The sequence below is a fragment of the Aquarana catesbeiana genome, linkage group LG06, assembly GCF_042186555.1.
Source record: "Aquarana catesbeiana isolate 2022-GZ linkage group LG06, ASM4218655v1, whole genome shotgun sequence".
Lineage (NCBI taxonomy): Eukaryota > Metazoa > Chordata > Amphibia > Anura > Ranidae > Aquarana > Aquarana catesbeiana.
This window is the reverse complement of record NC_133329.1, coordinates 198,426,404-198,450,847: the sequence shown is the minus strand read 5'-3', so window position 1 is coordinate 198,450,847 and position 24,444 is coordinate 198,426,404. Positions and strand designations below refer to the sequence as shown.

The 24,444-nt window shown below is 43.1% G+C and overlaps 1 protein-coding gene across 10 annotated transcripts in view; it reads left to right on the top strand.

Moving 5' to 3' along the window:
* The window catches only part of VPS35L (VPS35 endosomal protein sorting factor like), a 1,435,757-nt gene that overhangs the window by 609,839 nt on the left and 801,474 nt on the right, over positions 1-24,444 (top strand). For all 10 annotated transcript variants that reach the window (XM_073591197.1, XM_073591205.1, XM_073591203.1 and 7 more), the window contains one exon: positions 2,300-2,346. In XM_073591197.1, coding sequence (XP_073447298.1) covers positions 2,300-2,346 — 47 coding nt within the window. The remainder of the gene's footprint in view (positions 1-2,299; positions 2,347-24,444) is intronic.

The following is a 24,444-nucleotide window of genomic DNA, read 5'->3' as shown; positions in this document are numbered from 1 at the left end:
TCACATCCCACTAGAGTTCTTCAAGGTAGTCATCTAGTTGAGTCTGTGGGTACACAATGAGGAAGAAGAGCACCCAGGCTCTGGTGCAGCTGACCTTTTTTTTTGTGTAAAATAATTTAAAACCATTAAACTCAGACATTCGTAGATACAGGCATATCATCCGTTCACATCCGTCCTTGGCCGTACGTATCCTAGGCAAAGCTGTCTGCTGATGTAACAGGCAGAGGAGATCTCCAAGCCCGAGTGCAGCTGACGCCACACTACACACTGGACAGTGCGTTTCAGAGGGTATGGTCCCCTTTTTCAAATCATGCCAACGGACCGCACACCCTATCAGCAGTCAGCCCTCTGAGTTACGTGGTAGTGAGAGTGGCTCTGGCTTGTCCAACGGCTGCTTAAACTGTTACGAGTGAGATTGTCCAGTGTGCAGGGAGAGCTACAAATGGTGTACCAAGGAGCCTACTTCCAAATAAACATGACACAAACACTACATATAACTTAGCAGGAACTGGAGGAAGGAAGTTCAAATCTCCAGAAAATTAACAGATAAGGCAGGCAAGTTTGCTGGGGTACGGAGTGTAAACTAAGCCGAGCCCTTGTAGAACATGACCGATGGTAAGTGAGGCCAAACTTGGCGTGCCAGGTCTAGGACAGGGCATATTACGGCCCATTGTTGCAGAGTTGCCCTCGAGAGGTCCGGGAAGATCTTGATAGTCACATCATCAAAGTCCACAAAGCTGGCCTCTCAGGGCTTACAGAGAATGGCCTCTTTATGAGTGTAATGGTGCAGGTGGCAGATGATCTTGCATTTCTGAATCAGTGGATCTGGGTCCCAGGACTCTATGTACCGTGTCAAAAGTTAACAGGAGGGAAAGAGCTCATTACTTTGTACAGGATAGCTGTGACCGTATTGAGCAGGTTCTGCGCCCGTAGTTTCCGGAAGGCCTCAGAGCCGCAAGTTGTTGCTGCAGGTCCAGTCTTCCAGGTCTTCTAAATGTATTTGCAGGGCCATGGCTATGTCTACGTGTGAGTCCTAGGTACCCTCTAGTGCTGGCACCCTTTGCTCCAGTGCTGTAAGAGAGCATTCTCCAGATGTCTAGTGCTCTGAAAGGGACTGTAATTCAGTGGAGTGGCGCTCCTGGCGGTGTGCATCTTCCAGCCAGAGGATGAGAGCTTTGTTCTCCATTTTAGTAGGGAAAGCCTGGTGTCTACTCAGCCATGTCCTGACAACCCCTTACTTTACTTTTAACTAAGGGTTTCTACCTTTAAAACTGGAAAGGAAAAACAAGGTCATGTAACTATTGTGGGTCTTTTCATCATCTTGCTCTGAACAAGCATTCAGAAGTATTCAGGTGGAACAGAACGTTGATGCAATAACACCCACTTAACATTGATTGACTTTAACAGACATCACACCTATCTAAACTACAATGCACCGCTTTACTTATATGTAAATGTAAAAAAAAAAAACATTAAAGCCGATTCTGTGTGTTACATATTTTTGCAATCCAGATTGCACTGAACATGGCACACAGCCTATTATGACCACTGGCCACAGGAAAACTCAAAATGCGGCAAAATTATGTCACAATTTTACCGTGATTTTGCCGTGCTTTGCAGCCAGCAGTCAAAACGTTTGTATCCTGAATGCGATTCTTCTGTATTCGGGAGAGGGAAGTTAAGGGTGGTTGAACCTCCCCTAACCACAGCAGCTCCTAAATGATCCTAAAAGCCTATGTGTTCATAGACACAGGTTTTTATGGAGTTGAGTTTAAGAGCTTTGGCAAAAGCTCCTAAACTCAAGTTTAGGTGCTGTAGTGTACATGTAGCCTTACTGCTTTTGGATAATTTAGCTCACAGTATCTGAAAACCATTGCATTCATACAGGCAGAGAAACATGACTTACAGTTGAGGTGGGCTCTGCAGTGACTCTCATTTACATTTAATTGGCTCCATGGATTTTGTGTGCACCACATAGGACACCCCTAGAAGATAAGGGGAGGCCAAAAACAGTCAGTGGATGGATCTTGTGGGACATATCTACAGACAGGAAGTATGCATACTGCAGTGCTTTTGAATGAAAATTTGTAGGCACGCAGTAGGGAAAGGAAGGGGGAGAAAATTTAAAGAGCAGCACAGTTTTTCACCAGACAAAAAAGCAGAACAGAAACAAGGCAGGCTGGTGTTCCTTTTTAAATGTAATCTATTGTTTAGCTTACTATGTACTACTGCATGACACATGTCTTATGGTTGATATATATTTTGTGCATGATGAATCTCTATTTCTTTTGCATAATAGACTCTGCTGACTGAAATGATGGAGAGGTGTAGGAAGCTGGGAAACAAGTAAGTGTTTCAAAGGAATTCTTATAACTAATTGTAATTGTTCTTAAAAATGTAACTATAGTATCTTTGTGACCATAGGCTCATTCACAAAGCTTTAACACACTAAGGATCATTATTTCTCCAGTCATCTTCCAGGACGGCACACCTAAGTAGAACTGCCGGACCCCCAAACAGTACGACAAAGGAGGTTGTTAGAAAATATACAAAAGCATGAATTTCAGGAACAAGTAATGACAATATGTCAATAGCAGATCTCAAAGCACAAAACATGCAAATAGCTGTTGACCTCTATAGAAATCCATTAGCAAGATTACCAGGACTGCTCAATAATAATAGCATAGTGCCAAATATTCAAACCTGAGTAAACCATAATATGTTTGAGGCCTATGGCGAGCCAACTCTAGGACTGGAGAGGCCAAAAAAGTACCAGACCCCTATCGTGGTATGGTTTGTTTATCAAAATATTCATTATCTCTTGACAGAGGGGACAGACCAGACTTCAATGTAAGAGAGGAAACATTCAGAAGGACAAGAAATGGAAAAAAAAAAAATAGGAAGAAGGTGATCAAAGAGAAGACAGGAGACCAGGGATTCTAATGACCAGTTCAGAGTACCCCAGCCATGGAAAGTTAATTGATAATTTACTTATGAGACCAAAGGGACATGTACATGGTTTGCCCAAGGTTCCCAAGTGGCCCCACATTTCTTAGTGGATTCCAAAAGCACACTGACCATCTTCTGAGCCATAATCCAGGAGATTTTTTTTTTCCGACATCTGGATCGAGACAAAGGGTTTTTTCCAGGCCCCAGCAATGGTCAGTTTGGCCCCAGTTAGGATATGAAAAAAAAAGACATTGCATGCTTTTAGAGGCTAAAGTTGAGAACTGCAATATGTGTCTATTGACGTTGTCCCGTGCACGAGCGGCCTGCATGCCTGGTGATCAGCGAGTCTATGAGACTCGCCTGATCACAGATCAGAGTAAGGGATTGGTCCCGACCCCTTACCACATGATCAGCTGTCAGCCAATGACAGCTGATCATGTGATGTAAACAGAGCCGGTAATCGGCTATTTTTTCTCCTCGCGCTGACAGCGTGAGGAGGGAAAAAAGCCGATCACTGGCGACCGTGAGAGGGACATCATCACGGCGATCATCTGTGCCCCCTGCCAGTGACACCTAGCAATAGGCAGCAGTGCCGCCTACCAGTGCTCACCAGCGTCACCCATCAGTGCCCACAGTGGCATCCATCAGTGCCCACAGTGCCACCCATCAGCGCCCACATCAGTGCCACAACTGTGCTACACATCGGTGTCACCTACCAGTGCCCATCAGTGCCGCCCATCAGTGCCACCCATCCATGCCACCCATCAGTGGCCATCAGTGCCGCCTTACCTGTGCCCATCAGTACCGCCTTATCTGTCCCTATCAGTGCCACCTTAACTGTGCCTATCCGTGCCCATCAGTGCAGCCTATCAGTGCCCACCAGTGCCGCCTCATCAGCGCATATCAATGAAGGAGAAAAATTACCTGTTTGCAAAATTTTATAACAAACTATGAAACATGATTTTTTTTTCAAAATTTTCCATTTTTTTTTGTTTGTTTAGCAAAAAATAAAAATCCCAGCTGTGATTAAATACCACCAAAACAAAGCTCTATTTGTGGGAAAAAAAATGATAAAAATGTCATTTGGGTACAGTGTTGTATGACTGCGCAATTGTCATTCAAAGTGCGACAGCGCTGAAAGCTGAAAATTGGTCTGGGCAGGAGGGGGTTTAAGTGCCCAGTAAGCAAGTGGTTAAAATAAAGGCACCGTGGGGAGAAAGGGTGCAGGGGGAGGGTAAGCGCTGGAAAGGAATTGGGCAGAAAAGTTAGAATAGGGGAATGAGGAAAGGTAGAGGATCTAGGGTACTGGGGATGGGAGGAGAAGGTAGGAAAATAACCAGCTCAATTCTGGGACCTTTATAGGGTCTCATATATAACCTAGAATAAGATACCAACAGAGTGTGGGGAGTAAATACAGCTTCCCCGTAAACCAACAATTCACAAAAGTAGTGTTAACCTAAAGTAGAAAGAGCACACCCAAGGGGATACACACAAAAGGTGGAAGTAACTCCCCAAGGAAAGACTAGTCCCCCTTGAGGGAAGACAGCACATCCTCCTGTGTGCTCTGCATGGACACTTTGCTTGATTAGCCCAAGTGGGTCAATGGATCCATAGGCCAGATGGGAGCCTGAAATAATAAAAGAAAAAAAAATGGTGGATAAAAAAATTATATGAGCAAGTGGGCAGTTTGATGGATAGTCATTGGAAGGGGGGTGACCCTCCAAGGAAACATAAAGATGAATATACAGGAAATCCTTAGAATATATCAGGGTGGAAGGGTGTCCTTCACTTTCTTGGATTTGGACTTTTCCCATGTTGGGGGTCAAGGGACTTGATGGAAGCTGTCCTTTTGAGTTACCGGTAGCTGGGCTGGAATGAGGAGAGGACGATTCTTATCATAGGAATCCAAGCTTTAACAGAAGACGTTCACCTTCAGCCAACGTAGCAAATGTGTGAGATTTATTTTTGAAAAGGAACTTCAGATTGAAGGGGAAAAGCCACCAGTATTTAATATCCTTCTGCAGCAGAACTGTAAGCAGGAGCTTGAGTGACCCGCACCTCCTGGATTGTAGAAGGGGAGATGTAAGCAAATAATTGGATCTCATGACCTTGGTTAGATAGCTTGGGAATATTGTGGGATCTACGCATCACTTCTTTAAAGTGGAGCGCCGCCGAAATTTTTTTTTTTAAAAGTCAGCAGCTACAAATACTGCAGCTGCTGACTTTTAAAACATGGACACTTACCTGTCCAGGGCGCCCGCGATGTCGGCACCTGAGGCCGAACCGTCTCTCCGTCCTCGGGTTCTGCCGCCTCCATCTTCGGTAAGGGAATCAGGAAGTGAAGCCGTGCGGCTTCACTTCCCGGTTCCCTACTGCGCATGCGCGAGTCGCGCAGCGCAATACGGATGGTCCCTGCTGCCTCTGGGACCCGTGTGTTTCTCAGCAGGCAGCGGGGAGGGAGCAGGAAGTGGCGTAAATAACCGCAGATTCTGCGGCTATCTATGCCGGAAATGGGTACAGATACCTGTAATATACAGGTATCTGTACCCCCCTCCCCCCCTGAAAGGTGCCAACTGTATCACCAGAGGGGGGGAGGAATCTGATGAGTGGAAGTTCCACTTTTGGGTGGAACTCCACTTTAATAGCGAAGAAATTTGATATAACCACAATATCCCTTGGGCGGACATCCTGGTGTGGGGGTCCAAGGGCCCTATTCGCCCAGTCCAGCTCTAACCTGTGCTGTGGGACATCCGGAATAAGGTCCTTAAAGGAACATACTGCCACTGGAACATCTTTAAAAGATTCCGGGAACCTCCAGATCCTGAAGTTGTATCTAAGGTTTCTGTTTTCAAGATCATCTATTTTAGATCAGGCTGACTAAAGTTGGGTTTGGAGATCTTGGATACGATCCGTATTTTGGTTGTTTATAACAATAGTGGACTCTAGTTTGAGTTCTATGGCTTCTATGCGGGATCCAAATTTTTAGAGATCAGATTTAATGTCACTTGTGATTTTAGTGGCTGTAGAGAACAGCCCACGCACAATCTGCCTCGGATGGCTGGAGTGGGAAGGAGCTCCCGAGTTTAGCGGCCATGATAAGCTGTGGATACCAAAGCCAGCAGAATGTTGGCATGCAATAAAATGGGAATTTACTCCAGGGATAAGACGATCTGCCACTTTATAAAATTCTGGTTTGGCCGCATCTGGAGTATTCCGTCCAGTTCTGGTCACCAATCCTCTGAAAGGATGTGCTGGAGGGAGTCCAGAGAAGGGCAACTAAATTAATATGGGAACTGAAGTACCTCAATTATGTGGAAAGACTACAAGTTCTAAACTCATTCTCCCCGAAGAAGAGACACTTGAGAGTAGATATGATTGCAATATACAAATATTGCAATGGTGATCACAGCGTAAGTATGAAACTTTTCAGTCCCAGGGAGTGTAAGAGGACATGAGGCCACACGATGAGACTTGAAGAGAAGCAGTTTAACCTTAAGGGTGCGTAGGGGTTTTTTCACTATCAGGGCGGTAAGGATGTGGAACTCTCTTCCACAATCGGTGTCAGCAGGAAGCATGGATAATTCTAAAAGACTCTTGGATGTACATTTTAGAAAAAACAATATACAGGAATATGGGAAGTTATTTTCCTACACACACATACCTACACAGGTTGAACTGGATAGACTATTGTTTTTATTCAATCTTACCTACTATGTCAGGAACTGCCGTGCATGCGCCCCATAACTGGTATTTTTAGCCATGTGGGTGTATGCCGTTTAGAAGTGAGGTAGGGCCAAAGTTTTTTTCCTTTTCCTGTGGGTCACATAAGTGCACTTACAGTGGGGACGGAAAGTATTCAGACCCCCTTAAATTTTTCACACTTTGTTATATTGCAGCTAATCATTTAAGTTCATTTTTTTCCTCATTAATGTACACACAGCACCCCATATTGACAAAAAAACACAGAATTGTTGACATTTTTGCATATTTATTAAAAAAGAAAAATTGAAATATCACATGGTCCTAAGTATTCAGACCCTTTACTCAGTATTTAGTAGAAGCACCCTTTTGATCTAATACAGCCATGAGTCTTTTTGGGAAAGATGCAACAAGTTTTTCACACCTGGATTTGGGGATCCTCTGCCATTCCTCCTTGCAGATCCTCTCCAGTTCTGTCAGGTTGGATGCTAAATGTTGGTGGACAGCCATTTTTAGGTTTCTCCAGAGATGCTCAATTGCGTTTAAGTCAGGGCTCTGGCTGGGCCATTCAAGAACAGTCATGAAATTGTTTTGAAGCCACTCCTTCATTATTTTAGCTGTGTGCTTAGTGTCATTGTCTTGTTGGAAGGTAAACCTTCGGCCAAGTCTGAGGTCCTGAACACTGGAGAAGGTTTTCATCCAGGATATTCCTGTACTTGGCCGCATTCATCTTTCCCTCGATTGCAACCAGTCGTCCTGTCCCTGCAGCTGAAAAACACCCCCACAGCATGATGCTGCCACCACCATGCTTCACTGTTGGGACTGTATTAGACAGGTGATGAGCAATGCCTGGTTTTCTCCACACATACTGCTTAGAATTAAGGCCAAAAAGTTCTATCTTGGTCTCATCAGACCAAAGAATCTTATTTCTCACCATCTTGGAGTCCTTCAGGTGTTTTTTTTTTAGCAAACTCCATGCAGGCTTTCATGTGTCTTGCACTGAGGAGAGGCTTCTGTCAGGCCACTCTGCCATAAAGCCCCGACTGGTGGAGGGCTGCAGTGATGGTTGACTTTCTACAACTTTTTCCCATCTCCCAACTGCATCTCTGGAGCTCAGCCACAGTGATCTTTGGGTTCTTCTTTACCTGTCTCACCAAGGCTATTCTCCCCCATTCAGTTTGGCCAGACTGCCAGCTCTAGGAAGGGTTCTGGTTGTCCCAAACGTCTTCCATTTAAGGATTATGGAGGCCACTGTGCTCTTAGGAACCTTAAGTGCAGCAGAATTTTTTTTGTAACCTTGGCCAGATCTGTGCCTTGCCACAATTCTGTCTCTGAGCTCTTCAGGCAGTTCCTTTGACCTCATGAGTCTCATTTGCTCTGACATGCACTGTGATTATACTGATTGAACTTGATTAGGAAAGCCACACACCTGTCTGTATAAGACCTTACAGCTCAAACACAGCTGAACTCAAATGAAGGTGTAGAACCATCTCAAGGATGATCAGAAGAAATGGACAGCACCTGAGTTAAATATATGAGTGTCACAGCAAAGGGTCTGAATACTTAGGACCATGTGATATTTCAGTTTTTCTTTTTTAATAAATCTGCAAAAATGTCAACAATTCTGTGTTTTTTGTCAATATGAGGTGCTGTGTGTACATTAATGAGGAAAAAAAAAATGAACTTAAATGATTTTAGCAAATGGCTGCAATATAACAGCGTGAAAAATGTAGGGGGTCTGAATACTTTCCGTCCCCACTGTAGTTCTATACTCCTGTTACCCATATTCAGCCAATCACCGGCTAAAATCCACTGTTGGCTGATGTCAGTTGGCCTGTTCAGACACTGGAAGGATCACAACTTTAATGATGGGATCAACCCAGATGCTTGACTTGCAGCTAGCTCAGCCTCTTAGCACATTGCTAAGAACCAGCTGCTCCCATCCCCAACACAGTTCAGAGCAGTGAGCTGGTGACTGACACTGGGTCTCTCCTCTCAGAAGACTGAGAACTGAGTTCAGTTCTGTCTCTTAGGCCTGATTCACACCTATGCATTTATAGTGCTTTTTGCATTTTGCAGATTTGCACTACAGAACATGTTCCATAGGAAACCATGTAGAATGGACTGCTGTGCAAATCTGAAAATGCAAAAAGCACTAAAAATGCATAGGTGTGAATCAGGCCTTAGAGAGGGTGGGGGACAGATGCAGCATATGTACTGTATGTATGTTTGTTTTTTTAATTCCTGAACTTCTTTTTTAACAGAGGCAGAGACGTAGAAGATATTCTGCATCCAATGGAAGCAGAGGTTACATCTAAAAAAAAAAATGCACATACTAAATTTAGAAAAGTTTGGAGACCAACCTCCCTTGCAACAACTTATAATTCTTGTGGTTTACTGAGGGCTTAGTATGGCAACAATGCAGAGGAATTTATGGAGGCTAAAAAATTCCTTTAAACTGCAGAATTTTTCCCCATTTTTTGAAGTAGGGAAGACACTCACCATGCCGAGATCCAAAATATATATTCAAGGACTGACTAAGTCAAAAAATTAACGGACTTTGTGGGCACATAATGACAGAAAGAGGGAATCAGTAAAAAAAATATAAATTTTATTACAACATAGTTAAAAAAAAATATAAATAACATACAAACACTCTGTATGGACACAGTTACCCAATAATGCAGTTATAGAGGACTGGGCCTAGGGTACAAAGATTAATTTAATACTGTATCAAGGTAAAATAAAAATTTCTGATCCAGTAATGCCTCCAAAAACTTGCTTGTCGACATGTTTCACTAAAATATTAGCTGGACAGATACTGGGTAGGTGCTGGAATATTTAAAAACCAGAAAGTACATATGTAAGTATTCAATGTAGTATATATCTATACTAGTATGAATTATGATTGTTACAACATTTCTCCAGGAGGAGTACATATACACAAAGACTAATTACATATAAACATAACAACGTTTAAGCTTGCCTGGTAAACTTGTGGCTCAAGGTGTGGGAGAAATTGACCAAACTAACAAACAGCCAAAAAAAAACGAGATTGCATATGTGTGTCTAAAGTAGTGGGATACACATATATCATGTGGTCTATAGTAGATACCACTAAATAAAACAAGAAACAACAAACATATGCATTATACAGTGGGGCAAAAAAGTATTTAGTCAGCCACCAATTGTGCAAGTTCTCCCTCTTAAAAAGATGAGAGAGGCCTGTAATTGTCATCATAGGTATACCTCAACTATGAGAAACAAAATGTGGAAAAAAATCCAAACAAAGAAATTGTTTTATTTTTGAAAGAATTTATTTGCAAATTATGGTGGAAAATAAGTATTTGGTCACCTACAAACAAGCAAGATTTCTGGCTCACGCAGACCTGTATCTTCTTCTTTAAGAGGCTCCTCTGTCCTCCACTCATTACCTGTATTAATGGCACCTGTTTGAACTTGTTATCAGTATGAAAGACACCTGTCCACAACCTCACAGTCACACACCAAACTCCACTATGGTGAAGACCAAAGAGTTTTTGAAGGACACCAGAAACAAAATTGTAGACCTGCACCAGGCTGGGAAGACTGAATCTGTAATAGTCAAGCACCTTGGTGTTAAGAAATCAACTGTGGGAGCAATAATTAGAAAATGGAAGACATACAAGACCACTGATAATCTCCCTCGATCTGGGGCTCCACGCAAGATCTCACCCCGTGGGGTCAAAATGATCACAAGAACGGTGAGCAAAAATCCCAGAAACACATGGGGGGACCTAGTGAATGACCTGCAGAGCGCTGGGACCAGCGTAACAAAGGCTACCATCAGTAACACACTACGCCGCCAGGGACTCATCCTGCAGTGCCAGACATGTCCCCCTGCTTAAGCCAGTACATGTCCGGGCCCGTCTGAGGTTTGCTAGAGAGCATTTGGATGATCCAGAAGAGGATTGGGAGAATGTCATATAGTCAGATGAAACCAAAGTAGAACTGTTGGGTAGAAACACAACTCGTCGTGTTTAGAGGAGAGAGATTTCTGAGTTGCAACCAAAGAACACCATACCGACTGTGAAGCATGGGGGTGGCAACATCATGCTTTGGGGCTGTTTCTCTGCAAAGGGAACAGGACGACTGATCCGTGTACATGAAAGAATGAATGGGGCCATGTATCGTGAGATTTTGAGTGCAAACCTCCTCCCATCAGCAAGGACATTGAAGATGAAACATGACAATGATCCCAAACACACCGCCCGGGCAATGAAGGAGTGGCTTCGTAAGAAGCATTTCAAAGTCCTGGAGTGGCCTAGCCAGTCTCCAGATCTCAACCCCATAGAAAACCTTTGGAGGGAGTTGAAAGTCTGTGTTGCCCAGCGACAGCCCCAAAACATCACTGCTCTAGAGGAGATCTGCATGGAGGAATGGGCCAACATACCAGCAACCGTGTGTAACAACCTTGTGAAGACTTACAGAAAACGTTTGACCTCTGTCATTGCCAACAAAGGATATATAACAAAGTAGTGAGAGGAACTTTTGATATTGACAAAATACTTATTTTCCACCATAATTTTCAAATAAATTCTTTCAAAAATCAGACAATGTGATTGTCTGGATTTGTTTCCACATTTTGTCTCTCATAGTTGAGGTATACCTATGATAATTACAGGCCTCTCTCATTTTTTAAGTGGGAGAACTTCGGTGGCTGACTAAATACTTTTTTGCCCCACTGTAAATTAAGGTGCTACTATAAAAGTCCCCCAATTCAAAGACTGATTTATGCTAGACTTAGCTCTCACCTGGTATATAGTAGTCATGTATAGGTTTTTGAGTATAAATCACACACAGCGGTAAGTGGTCACACATTCCCACTATAAGCGTGTTCAATGCAAAATCTGAAAAAAACCTGTTTCGCCGGTGCTCCAGGCTGCAGAGGTAAAGCATCTTTTGGCATGCATCAAACACGGGCCTAAAATGGCCAATGGGTCCGCAAGGGCAGAGTGACGTCACCCACCTACACATGCGCATACAGTTTTTCAGTTGCCTCTAAATACCTAAATTAATCATTAAGGGGGCGTGGCTGGCCAAGACCAAGAGGATAGCTTTCTTCTGACGCTCCATTTCCTCTGCCATCACCAGCTGCTCCTTTGTGGCTTTAGAGGCGACTCGCCTCTCCCTACTTATCACCGCTGATACCTGGACCATCTGCCAAGTATGCCGAAGCGGCAGAAATCACACTCAATTCCGGGTAAGCTCACAATCTTCTTCACTGTATTCACAGAGCGGAACAAGCAGTATGTTGGCGGCTCTCTCACCTCCTCACAGAGCGCAAAGTCCTTGGGCACAGAGATCAGCTCTAAATCCTCCATATGCACTGTGATATCCTCCAGAGACCAGCAGGAGCATGGTGAGTCTACTCCTCCTGACAGCTCTACCACACGCAGTCAAGCTGAATCCAAAAGATCCAAGAAGTACACCGACCATAGCCTGGATATGTCTTCCTCTCAACACGTTACTCAACCCCCATCTTTAGAGGAATTCCTAGCCAGTGTCTCTGACCTCAAAGGCATGCTGATCTCTCTTAAAGATACCCTTTACACAGACATGTCTAGCATGCTGTTAGGCATTAAAGCCACAGTACAAGATTTGAGCTCTAGAGTATCCCACGCTGAATCCAAGCTAAATGAAGTTTGTGCAGCTCACAATGATCTGATTGATGCTTATTCTGACCATACCATCCAAAAAATAACAGCTAAACTATTTAATCTTGAGGATCGATCAAGACAGAACATCATCAAATTTAGTGGGATCCCTGAATACATCACCTGGTGCTTTTGCATGAATATCTACATCAGTTGCCTTCTGAATTGGTTCCTGATGCGAAAGAACATGAAGCTCATCATATGCCGAAGCCTGAGTTTTTTACCTGACACCATACCACAAGATATTCTGGCTAGAATTCACTTTTTTTCATATTAAAGAAAAGGTGTTGAAAGTGGCCAGAAACAACCCATCGCTCTCAGCGAAGTATTCTGGAATCTCTTTATGTGGATCTATCCCAGGCCACCATCCTATACTGGAAAAATGTTATCACTATACCAAAAGCACTCAGAAAACACAAGATCTACAAATGGAGAGCCCCATCAAAACTGATTGTAACCCACCAAGGCAAATCCCACACCCTCCGCTCCCCCGAAGTTGGTTTCAAACTTCTCAAGGATTGGGACATCTTGACCTCCAACGATTCTGGCAAAGCTGCCCCAACTCGGCTGAATATAGAATGGACTTGACTACTTTCCGCTCACTCCTTGCGCGAGTTGACCTCTTTATCATACTTGATGCCTGGTCTACCTGGAGCCTTGTTCAAAATGACTATGTGCCCATACCATGTTGTTTGCATGTTTTCAACCCCCGTAGTTGCAGCAGACTTTTGGCTACACATTTTGTCTGGCATTTTTTCCAGACCAATTTTTTACTTTTTTTTTCATTTGTTTGTAGGTTCTAACATACGTTTGCTGAGGGAAATTAACTCTTTGAAGGGTCATGTGGTTTTTGTACAAGAAATACATTTTCACCTTCACTTTTTTTTAATTTTTCCTCGTATCTTAACGGTCTGCACGCCTTAAAAAAAAAGTATGTTTTCTTAATAAACTAATTAAAAAAACTGACAAATGGCGATGAGGTTTTCTTTAGATAGGAGGTGCCTTTAATACTATTAGCGATCCAACCCTAGACTCAACAGCCCCATCTAGGCAATCTCCAGATCTGTTACTTGAATTCCTACATGTAAACGACTTGTTTGACATTTGGCGCTGCCAACATGGCCCAAAATGTGCCTATTCATACTATACAGGGGCGGACTGACAACTTATGGGGCCCCCGGGCAATAGGAGATCATGGGGCCCCCTGTGTCCCCACCCACACTCAAGCCTCACTCACATGTTTTTTCGTGTTTTGTTGCCTCACAACCTGGAATTCATATGGATTGTTTGAGGATTTGCATCATTTAATTTACAGTTAATGCCCACAACTGTGAAGATGATTTTTTTTTTTTTTTTTTATTGTGAAGCAAACAACAAATAAGACAAAATAACAGGGTCAATGTGCATAACTATTCACCCACCTAAAGTCAATACTTTGTAGAGCCACCTTTTGCGGCTATTGCAGCTCCAAGTCACTTTGGATAAGTCTCTATGAGCTTGCCACATCTTACCACTGAAATTTTTGCCCATTCCTCCTTGCAAAGCTGCTCCAGCTCCTTCAAGTTGGATGGTTTGGGCTTGTGAATAGCTATCTTTAAGTCTGACCACAGATTTTCTATTGGATTGTGGTATGGGCTTTGACTAGGCCATTCCAACACATTTACATGTTTCCCCTTAAAACAAATTAAAACAATACCTAATAAGAGTTATTTCAAGTGCAACAAATGTCTACCGTGCAGGGTTAGCCAATGAACAAGCAAAAAGAGAATCTTTTAGCTCTTTATCCATGGCAAAAGAATACAGAATCAAAGAATTAGTTACATGTAACAGTACACATGTAGCATATGTTTTGGAATGCCCATGCCGGTTACAGTATGTCGGGAGGAGAACTAGATCACTATAGGTCAGAATTTGTGAACATATTTGTAACATTAAAAACGGATTTATGAAACAGTGTGTCAAGACAATTTAGGGAATACCACCGGAGAAATCCATCACTCGTGACCTTCTATGGCATAGATAAGATTATAGGACACTGGAGAGGCGAGGACAAGAAGAAAAAAACGCTCACAGAACGAAACCAGATGGGTATTCCTTTTAAATACTCTCCAACTAGAAGGCCTGAACATAGACATTGATTTAAAGCAGGGGTCTGCCCAAAAAAAATAAAATAAATAAAAGCCAGCAGCTACACATACTGCAGCTGCTGGCTTTTAATAATAGGACACTTCTCTGTTCTGGAGTCCAGCAATGTCAGCACAGCAGCTGATGGCAGCTGTCGGGTGCTGCCCCCACCATTGCGGTTAAGGGAACCTGGCAGTGTAGCCTTACGGCTTCACGCCGGGAACCCTACTGCATCTTTTCTGTGATGCAGAAAAGACTTCTGCATCGCAAGTTATTTTATTGCATCATCACAGGCTCTTCAGAGATGCCATTTATAAAGGAGCTGCATATGACGTCGGAGAATGCAGGGGATACTAGAGAGGAATGGCTGAGAATATGTATTATATTGTTCAGCCTGTCCCTGTGTCTTTAGCTGCACCTTCAGCCCCGCCTCCTGTGATAGATGCCGGTCTCAACTTCTGTCAAAGTGCTGTTCCTGAAGCTGTCTCTTCTTTTGGATATGCAGTGTGACCCTCAAGAAGGTACCAGAGACCTTATTCGCCTAATTCTCCTGCCAAAGTGAGGAATTCTGCCAGCAGAACAGCAAAAGAACATAGTGTCATCAGTGATGTGCCAATCTGAACAAACTGCTTCCTTCAGCCTCCTTACTTTACCAGGAGAGAGGCTAAACTGGTATGGGACCAAGAGTGCCCATAGCGATGATGTTAGGCCAGTTATGCGGTCTGTGGACCATGGAGTATGCCTACCAAGGGTCATGCCAAGTGGCATTAGGTGGACTTGATCTGGCTGGTCAGGAAAAGCCATCAACTTTCATTAAGAGGTTACAGTCTCCCACAGCAAAAGGAAAGAGTATGTCACCTGCAAGAAGGAGCTGCAAGGAAATGTGCCTCAGCATCCAGCACCCTGCATGGTCCAGTGGAGGGAAGCCAATGCTATATGCCAGGAAAGAGAATAGAGGCTCACCAGAGGCAAGGACTAAGAGTGGTTGCATATAGTAATGGCATTAAGGCCAGATGTGTGATCCATGGATTCATGTCTACCAAGGGTCATGGCAAGCATTCTTCATTGCCTGTAGATGAAGCGTCTTGGCAACACTGCAGCAATACTCCTGAACTTCCACAGTCTGTGGGTGAGTCTGCTAGCCTGCCCTTCAGAAGAATGGGTGAAGTAATTGGCTTTTTAGTTTACTTATCGCTACTTTCTTTGGGAAAAAAAAAAAAAAGCTATTTGACCCTGCACTAAACTTGAATTCCTTGTTATGTTCACTAATTCTGTTAATCTGCAATTGTCTTCCCATGGGAAAGATCTATAGGATCAGGACATTAACAAACATCCTTTTAAAAAAAAAAAAAGTATACCTGAAGGATGTTTAGTCTTTGTTAGCCTTCACATTCCCCGTGTTATTTCAATGAGTTGGAAGGAGTTTTCCATGATCTTTGAAAGGTCTTAAATCCCCCCTTTTCTTATGTAAAACTTCCACTTTCTGTGAGAGATTACCTTTTAGTTTGGGATCAGTTTCTTCTTGAATTTATTTGTTTTACTTTCTGCCAGGAAGATTTTATTTACTTTGATGCTTTTGGTTTATATACAGACGCACTGGCTTTGGAGATGATTGGGCCGGCCATCCGTGTTGTGGCCCAGCTGCATACTGCATGGCAAGCAGATACAGTTATCAAGAATTTAGTTCTGCTTGAACTATTTCCAGTTGTTGTTTTGTTTGGGGACATTAGCATCCAATCTGCGCTGGCAGCCAAAGGCCTGTATGTTCTGGTGGGGATGCAGTCCCCCTGTCATAACACAATAGCTCAGCGGGGAGATCGATGTAATAACATTGCATAGTCAGTACAGTGAGCTCTAAAGTTTTTTCATTCAGCCCTCTGGGTTGAACGAAAAAATACTTTGTGTACCAGGCTTTAGGCTTGTTTCTCCTGGTTCTCATCTCATTCATCAGGATCTGTCCTCTTGAACTAGATTTAAACTTTAAACTGTTCTTATTAAGTGTTTGGTGTTGATTTTACCTCCATATTCTTTTTCACATTATTTAGGATTGGAGCCACTACATAAGCTAATATGTTAGGTTGCTCTCTGTCTATCATGAGCCTAATATTTTTATAAGATTCCAAATTGTTTATTTGGACTTCTTTTTGCTATTTTTCCTGTCATTTAGGTGATCATAAATGTGTGGTCTGGATCCTGGTCATTCATTTGTTTTTTGGGCCAAGCAATGAATGTCATCCAGGTCCCCAGTGGAAGGAAGTTAAATGTTTAGTTTCTAATGTAGTTGCTGGCTTTTACCTAATGCCCTTATTATTCATGATGGTGGTATTGAGGTTGGGATGGTTAAAACTCTAAATCGTCTTACTGAATTTCAGTAGTTCTTTGAGATAATCCCTTGTTTTGTTTATTTCTCAGTTATATGTGATGGATCAGAACACAATAGTCTAAGTTGGTGAAGTAAAATATATACATAAGACTATTTTTCAGAAACAAAAAACTGATAATTGGCATGTGCGTATGTATTCACCCCCTTTGTTATGAAGCCCATAAATAGCTCTGGTGCAACCAATTACCTTAGTAATTTAGGGTTAGGTTATAAAAAAAAAAATATCCAAATCTTTGATGATCCCTAGGAGTACCATCAAATCTAGCATAACCAAATGGAAACAACATGGCAAAACAGCAAACCTGCCAACAGATGGCCGCACACCAAAACTCACAGACCAGGCAAGGAGGGCATTAATCAGAGAGGCAGCACAGAGACTTAAGGTAACCCTGGAGGAGCTGAAGAGTTCCACAGCAGAGACTGGAGTATCTATACATAGGACGACAATAAGCCATAGAGTTGGGCTTTATGGCAGAGTGGACAGAAGAAAGCCATTACTTTCATTAAAAAACAAATTGGCATGTTTTGAGTTTGCGAAAAGGCATGTGGGAGACTCCCAAAATGTGTGGAGGAAGGTGCTCTGGTCTGATGAGACTAAAATTGAACTTTTTGGCAATCAAAGAAAACACACTGTCTGGCACAAACCCATTACGTCACTGAAAGAACACCATCCCCACAGTGAAACATGGTGGTGGCATCATGCTGTGGGGATGTTTTCAGCAGTCGGAACTGGGAAACTGGTCAGAGTTGAGGAAAAGATGGATGGTGCTGGGGGCGTGGCCTGGAGCCGATCCAAGATGGACGTGTGAGACAAGAGCTCCCGCTCCACGAGGTCCTTCTTCATTAGCGTTTCACAGCTAAACAACGCCTTCCCTTCAGCAAAGCTACTGGGACATGGTGAGGACACCGAGGAGCATGTCAGTGACCCGTTCCCGCTCTCCAAGGACTCAGTTAAGTGCCCAGATCCCCAAGATCTTTCGCTCCCGGCCTAGGGAAAGAGTGCAGGCCTCATTATCCACCTCCACCCGCACTTCCCGTTCCCCCAGCTGCAGCCCACAACGCACCGGAGCTCACATGGCGGCCGCAATAGACACTTCACAAGGTCCCTCACTGACCGCCCCTGCTCTTACCATAGACGACCTACGCAGTGTAGCCACAGATATTAAATGCACACTGCAGGCAGCCATCTCAGACCTGAAAGCTGATATGCAGGCCATAGCATTGAGAGTGGATGACATTGAATCCACACAGGCCCGCCATGATGTCTCTCTCTGCCAAGTACAACAGGTCACAGAATCACATGCCATTCATCTCAGGGAGATTAATCGCCACATGGAAGACCTTGACAACAGGGGGAGAAGATGCAATCTGAGAGTGAGGGGTGTCCCAGGAAAATATAGACCCCAATCTTCTTTCACAAACAGTCACAGGCATTTTTAACAATCTCCTAGAAAGGCCCCCCGGTACCCAGGTCTCACTTGAACGCATTCACAGAGCATTGCGCCCAAGAGGAAGAGACACAGACCCACCCAGAGACATAGTTTGCTGTCTCTCTGAATTCCCCCTGAAGGATGAAATCCTCCGTAAAGCCAGGGGACGCAACCAAATTCTTTTTCAGGGCACGGAAATTAAAATATATCAGGATCTCTCTAACATCACACTCCAACGCAGAAGGGAACTAAAGCCTTTACTAGAAGTATTAAGAGCCAGATCAATCTTATACCGTTGGAAATTTCCATTCTGTTTGTCTGCGACTCATCAAGGTCGCACTGCGAATCTCAGAGTCCCAGAAGATCTAGAACACTTCTTCAGTACTCTGGACATCCCATATGTAGATGTCCCAGATTGGTATAGTGACTTTCGCCTACCTCCCCTGAATAGAGCCTCATCCATGGAAGGAATAGATGAAGCAGGCAATTTCACCTTGGGTCGCCGCCGCCCACACCACTTCCATTCTCGTACCAATACGAGACCCCTCAGAAACACCCAGAAATGGCAGCCCAACTGCTTCACCAGTCCACCGTAGGGCACGTCTAACCTAACCAGGAAGATACTAGAAGTTCATATTCGCTATACTACATTTTTCTGGCATCAAGGATACCCCTCACCAACCTGAGACTTACTGTTCGCGTCAGTTTACTTTACTGCTTTTTACATCCTCTCTCACCTGATAAAGAACTGCCTCCAAGCATACACCATTGGAAGATAACAACCGAAACGTCACTGACTATCACCCTCACAACGTAAAAATACACCCTGGATAATAAGTAAATGTTTTCACAACCAGGAAAAGAATACAATTTCCCTAAGCTTTTTACAATTGCACCTAATACACAGAGCTGCAATCATACAAGTCCTTCTCAAGCAACATGATCTGCAAGGAGACAAGTCGCCAAGCCCTAAGCTAAACAAATACAGATAATTCGGACAGATGCCCTGCACCCAGAAGACAACCGGAGAGTAGTCACTGAACTTATTTCTGTCATTAAAAACCAGTTATGCATGTACCTCGCTATCACCCTCATCCCCTTTTCCCCTATCCTTCCACCTTCCTTCCCTCAATCCCCCCTCCCCTTCCCACATCCCTCTCTCCCACTCCCCCCTTTGCATCCCTTACCCTCACCTACCCTTACCTACCTCACCAATAGAAGTTGATAGCATAATAGAGGTATAAGGTAGAAAAAGTTTAACTGTTTTTGGATTTATTTCTCCTTTTCCTTTTTCTTGTTTTGTTTAGCAGGTAATACTTCATCGGTAACACCTAGTGGATACAATGAAGTCCGTGTAGGGTAAATTCAGAGAGGGCTACGGAAAGGTAACGGTTCCACTTCATCTCAAATTTAGAGAACACTCCTCTTCATGGTAGTGTCAATTTCTCACCTATCACCTTCCCTATAGGAAGGCTACAATGTATAACACACAGGCGTGATCACTAATCTGGGGAAACATCCCAAACTGATGGGCCTAATCCTTTACGCATCCCTCTCAGACAATATAGAGAAGGACCATAGAGTCCCTTTCTGAAGTATTACCTTCTTTAGTAACTCCATAGTTGCAACGATTTAAAAGGTTATAATAGTTATAGTTTTATGTTCAAACCAGATACCACTTCAAGATACATCTTGTGGGCTTGAACCCACAAAAATTTTATACTATCTAGGTCAGTGCTCTTAAAGGATTGAAATGCTTCTCTTTTGTCTTGTGCTTTTGTTTTTTTTCTTTTGCACACTTAACTGAATATTTAGCTTAAATGGCAGATTTGAGCATCTACGTCTTGGTATGCTTATCCTACCTCCCCAGGTTCAGAACGTACTACTATAATTCCCAGACAGATCCTCCCCTTTGCGAACCCCACCGAAACCCTAACCATGTCCCATACATGGATAAAATAATTATCTATTAGCAATTCAGAGGACCAGAGATGAAGAGTAATTACCTTCTTTAATTTGCGAGTTCCAATTGATCCCCTGATCATTAACAGGATGCACCTAAAATTACTAGTTCACTGACCTCGTGGAGACGTTCACCTTGTTTTATTAGTTGAACGACTCCTACCACTTCTCCACACAGCGGTCCCTGTTACGACCGCTGACACCGGCCGGTTCACCCCCTTAACACTTTTAGTGGACGTGTTCTTACACCGCCACTTCCGGCTACTCATTCCCCCACACACCCTCTCTCTCTACCCCACTTACTTCCCTCATCTTCCCCCCCCCCCCCTTTTTTTTTTTTTTTTTGTTTTTCTCTTTCTCATTTTATTCTCCCCTCTTTCTCCCTCATCCTCTCTTCTGGATCCTCTCTGGCTCCACATCCCAAGAAGCTCTCAATTACCCACCTCCCACCATAATGACACCACCAAAGACCAAAACAGCCGACATATCTTTGAAACTTATATCACTTAACGCAAAAGGGCTCAACACACCTGAGAAACGCTCCCAAGTGCTGACGGCCATGAGAGCAATGAAGGCAGACATAATATACCTTCAAGAGACCCACTTCCGCACCAACGCCATCCCTAAATTTTCTAACCACTTTTATCCACATAGTTTTCACGCCACCTCTTCGATCTCAAAATCCAAAGGGGTCTCTATACTTCTATCCAAAAATGTCCCAATAGAAATAACAGACTCCCTAATAGATGACCAGGGCAGATACATTTTTCTCAAAGGCACTTTCAGAAACACCCCAATCACGCTTGCGAACATTTATAGCCCTAACTCGGCCCAGGTACCTTTTTTCCGCAAAATTTCCCACCTTCTAACTACTTTCCAAGTAGGAATACTGATTCTAGGGGGCGACTTCAACGTCCCTCTCGACCCTCTACTAGACACCTCATCAGGCACATCTCACTTGCCCTACAAAGCGATCAAACAAATTAGAAGGAGCCTCCAAGAGCTACAACTTCACGACACCTGGCGCACCCTTCACCCAAAAGAAAAAGATTATACCTTTTATTCTACCCCCCACAATAAATACTCCCGGTTAGATTACTTCTTTCTCACACAACAAGACCTACCAACTTTAAAAACTACTTCCATTGAACCAATGACATTATCCGACCATCATCCCATCTCACTCACTCTTAGCTTCCCGGAAAAGACCACCTATACTCACATCTGGAGACTAGATCCATCTATCCTAACAGACAAAACAAAGGAAATAGAAATTCGCACATGCCTAACCAACTACTTCAAAGAAAACGACACCCCAGACACCACCAAAATGACACAATGGGCAGCACATAAATGTGTAATTAGGGGGAAACTGATCTCCATGGCAGCGGCAATAAAGAAGGAAAGGAAAAAGACACTGTCTGACCTCTTTTCCAAACTTAAATTTCTAGAAGCTTCTCATAAAAAGAACCTAGCTCAGAGCACCCACCTAGACTTAATAGAAACACGCACACAAATACAAGAAGAACTGGGGTATAAACTTAAGAAAAAATTTGCACTATCTCAAAAACTCTTCTACGAGTTCGGCAACAAATGTAGCCGCTTGCTTGCTCAGTCACTCCGCACAAAAAGAACCAACAATACAGTACATCGACTCTGCTCACAAACAGGAGCAGCAATCACAAAAAACCAGGACATAGCGAAAGAGTTTGAAAACTATTACACCTCTCTATACTCCCTAAACACAACAAATTCTTTACCTACACACCTGCCCAATAGACATAACGAAATAAAAACCTTCTTAGAGCAATTCTCCCCAGATAAAATGTCAGAAGAAATTTCGACATCCCTAGAATCCCCAATCTCCACAGAAGAATGGGAACAAGCAATTAAACATTTGAAAACAGGCAAGAGCCCAGGCCCAGACGGCATATCAGCAATCTACTATAAGACTTTTATGGAGACGCTTAAAGGTCCTTTTCTTAACGCGTTTAACACACTCTCTTCTTCTAACCCGCTCACCAAAGAAATGCTAGAGGCCCATATCTCAGTCATCCCCAAAGAAGGCAAAGATCCCACAAATACAGGAAATTACAGACCAATTTCGCTACTAAATGTAGACGTTAAAATATTTTCTAAAATATTAGCAAATAGACTAACTCCCCTTCTTCCATCTCTAGTATCCACAGATCAAGCAGGCTTTGTCATAGGTAGAGAAGCTAGAGACAACACAATCAAAGCGATTAATCTACATCATATCATCACTCATACCAACCAGAGAGGATTTTTCCTTTCATTAGATGCAGAGAAGGCATTCGACAGAGTGGCTTGGGACTACATGACAGCAGTGCTACAAGCCATAGGAATTGGCCCTTACTTCTCAGGCCTGATCATGTCCCTCTACTCGAACCCTATAGCTAGAGTAAGGGTCAATAACACTCTGTCGAATGCCTTCCACATACGTAATGGGACAAGACAGGGATGCCCCCTGTCCCCTATTCTTTTTGTTCTTACCCTCGAACCATTCCTCCGACAACTAAAATTAAATCCAGACATCCATGGCATACACACTCCCCTTAAGGAATACAAATATGCCGCCTTTGCGGATGATATATTACTGTTTTTATCACAGCCCCTGATCACCTTACCGGTTTTATTAGCTGAATTCAAACATTTTCAAGAGTTATCCAACCTAAAAATAAATTTTACAAAATCCTTCGCACTAAATATCTCCCTCTCACACCAGTTAGTAGACCAATGCAAAAAAAACTTCCCCTTTCATTGGAGACAAGAATCGATAACCTACCTAGGAATACAACTTCCTTCCAAGCTTTCTGATTTATACATGAAAAATTATATACCCATCTTGAACAAACTAATTGCAGACTTTAAAAACTGGAACAACCTATCTTTCTCGTGGTTTGGCAGAGCCGCGATACTGAAAATGAATGCCCTACCGAGGCTGCTTTACATTCTTCAAACAATCCCCATCTTAATCCCTCAAACATTCTTCAAAGCATACCAATCAGCAAGCTCCAGATTCTTATGGGGTCCACAGAAACCCAGAATCAGCTTTAAAAAACTCACAAAACCAAAGCACCTAGGAGGCATAGGTCTTCCGAATATTCTCAACTACTACAATGCAACCCATCTGACTAGAATAGTAGATTGGAATATTCATTCAAGCCACAAAGACTGGGTCGCCTTGGAAGCATCCCTCACATCACTACCGTTAGCCTCTTTACCCTGGTTAAATCCACAACACATACCTATGACACTATTTTCACACCCCTTAATAGGACCTACTCTTAAGTGTTTTAAGAAAGTCTGCTCCCAAGTAAATATATCCTCTACACCAGGTCCACTAACCCCTGTGAAATTCAACCCAGATTTTCCTCCTGGAATGCATAAAAGTTTCCTATCCGAGAACTTCCCACAAGACAGCATAAAGGCACTCAATTCTTCCATCAAGGGAAAATTCTCACTGCCTCCCAAATCTCTACCCAGACAGGAAACCTACCCATCCCCCCCTGGACATACATTCTAATTGCTCATTTCCTACAATCAAAAGACAAACAAGCTACATGCTCAAGACCACTTACCCCCTTTGAGACAATCTGTAACCAAAAAAGTACACAACCACATTTAATTTCCATAACTCACAATCTACTCTTCACAAACATACATGCTAACCAGAACATTGCCTGTCAAAAATGGGAAAAAGACCTCTCTATCTCACCCTCAGAAACACAATGGGAACAAGCTTTTCTCAACATACATAAAGGATCGAGAAACGTGACCACACAAGAAAACGGATTCAAAATTTTCTCACGGTGGTACCGTACTCCTTCCATACTAAACAAAATTTACCCTACTACATCAGCGAAATGTTAGAGATGTCAGACAGAAGAGGGATCACTACTACATATATGGTGGTCTTGCCCCTTGATACAAACATTTTGGAAGGAGATACATAGAATCACTTCACAAGTCACATCATATGACCTTGAACTGTCCCCAGCCCAATTCCTACTCCATATATCCCCGCTACCACATAAAACATATCACAAATCATTAGCAATGCATATGATAAACGCGGCGAAACAATGCATCCCCATACATTGGAACTCTCCAAACACACCCACCCTAAGAGAATGGTTCGCTAGAATCCGGAAAATATCAGAAATGGAAGAACTAATTC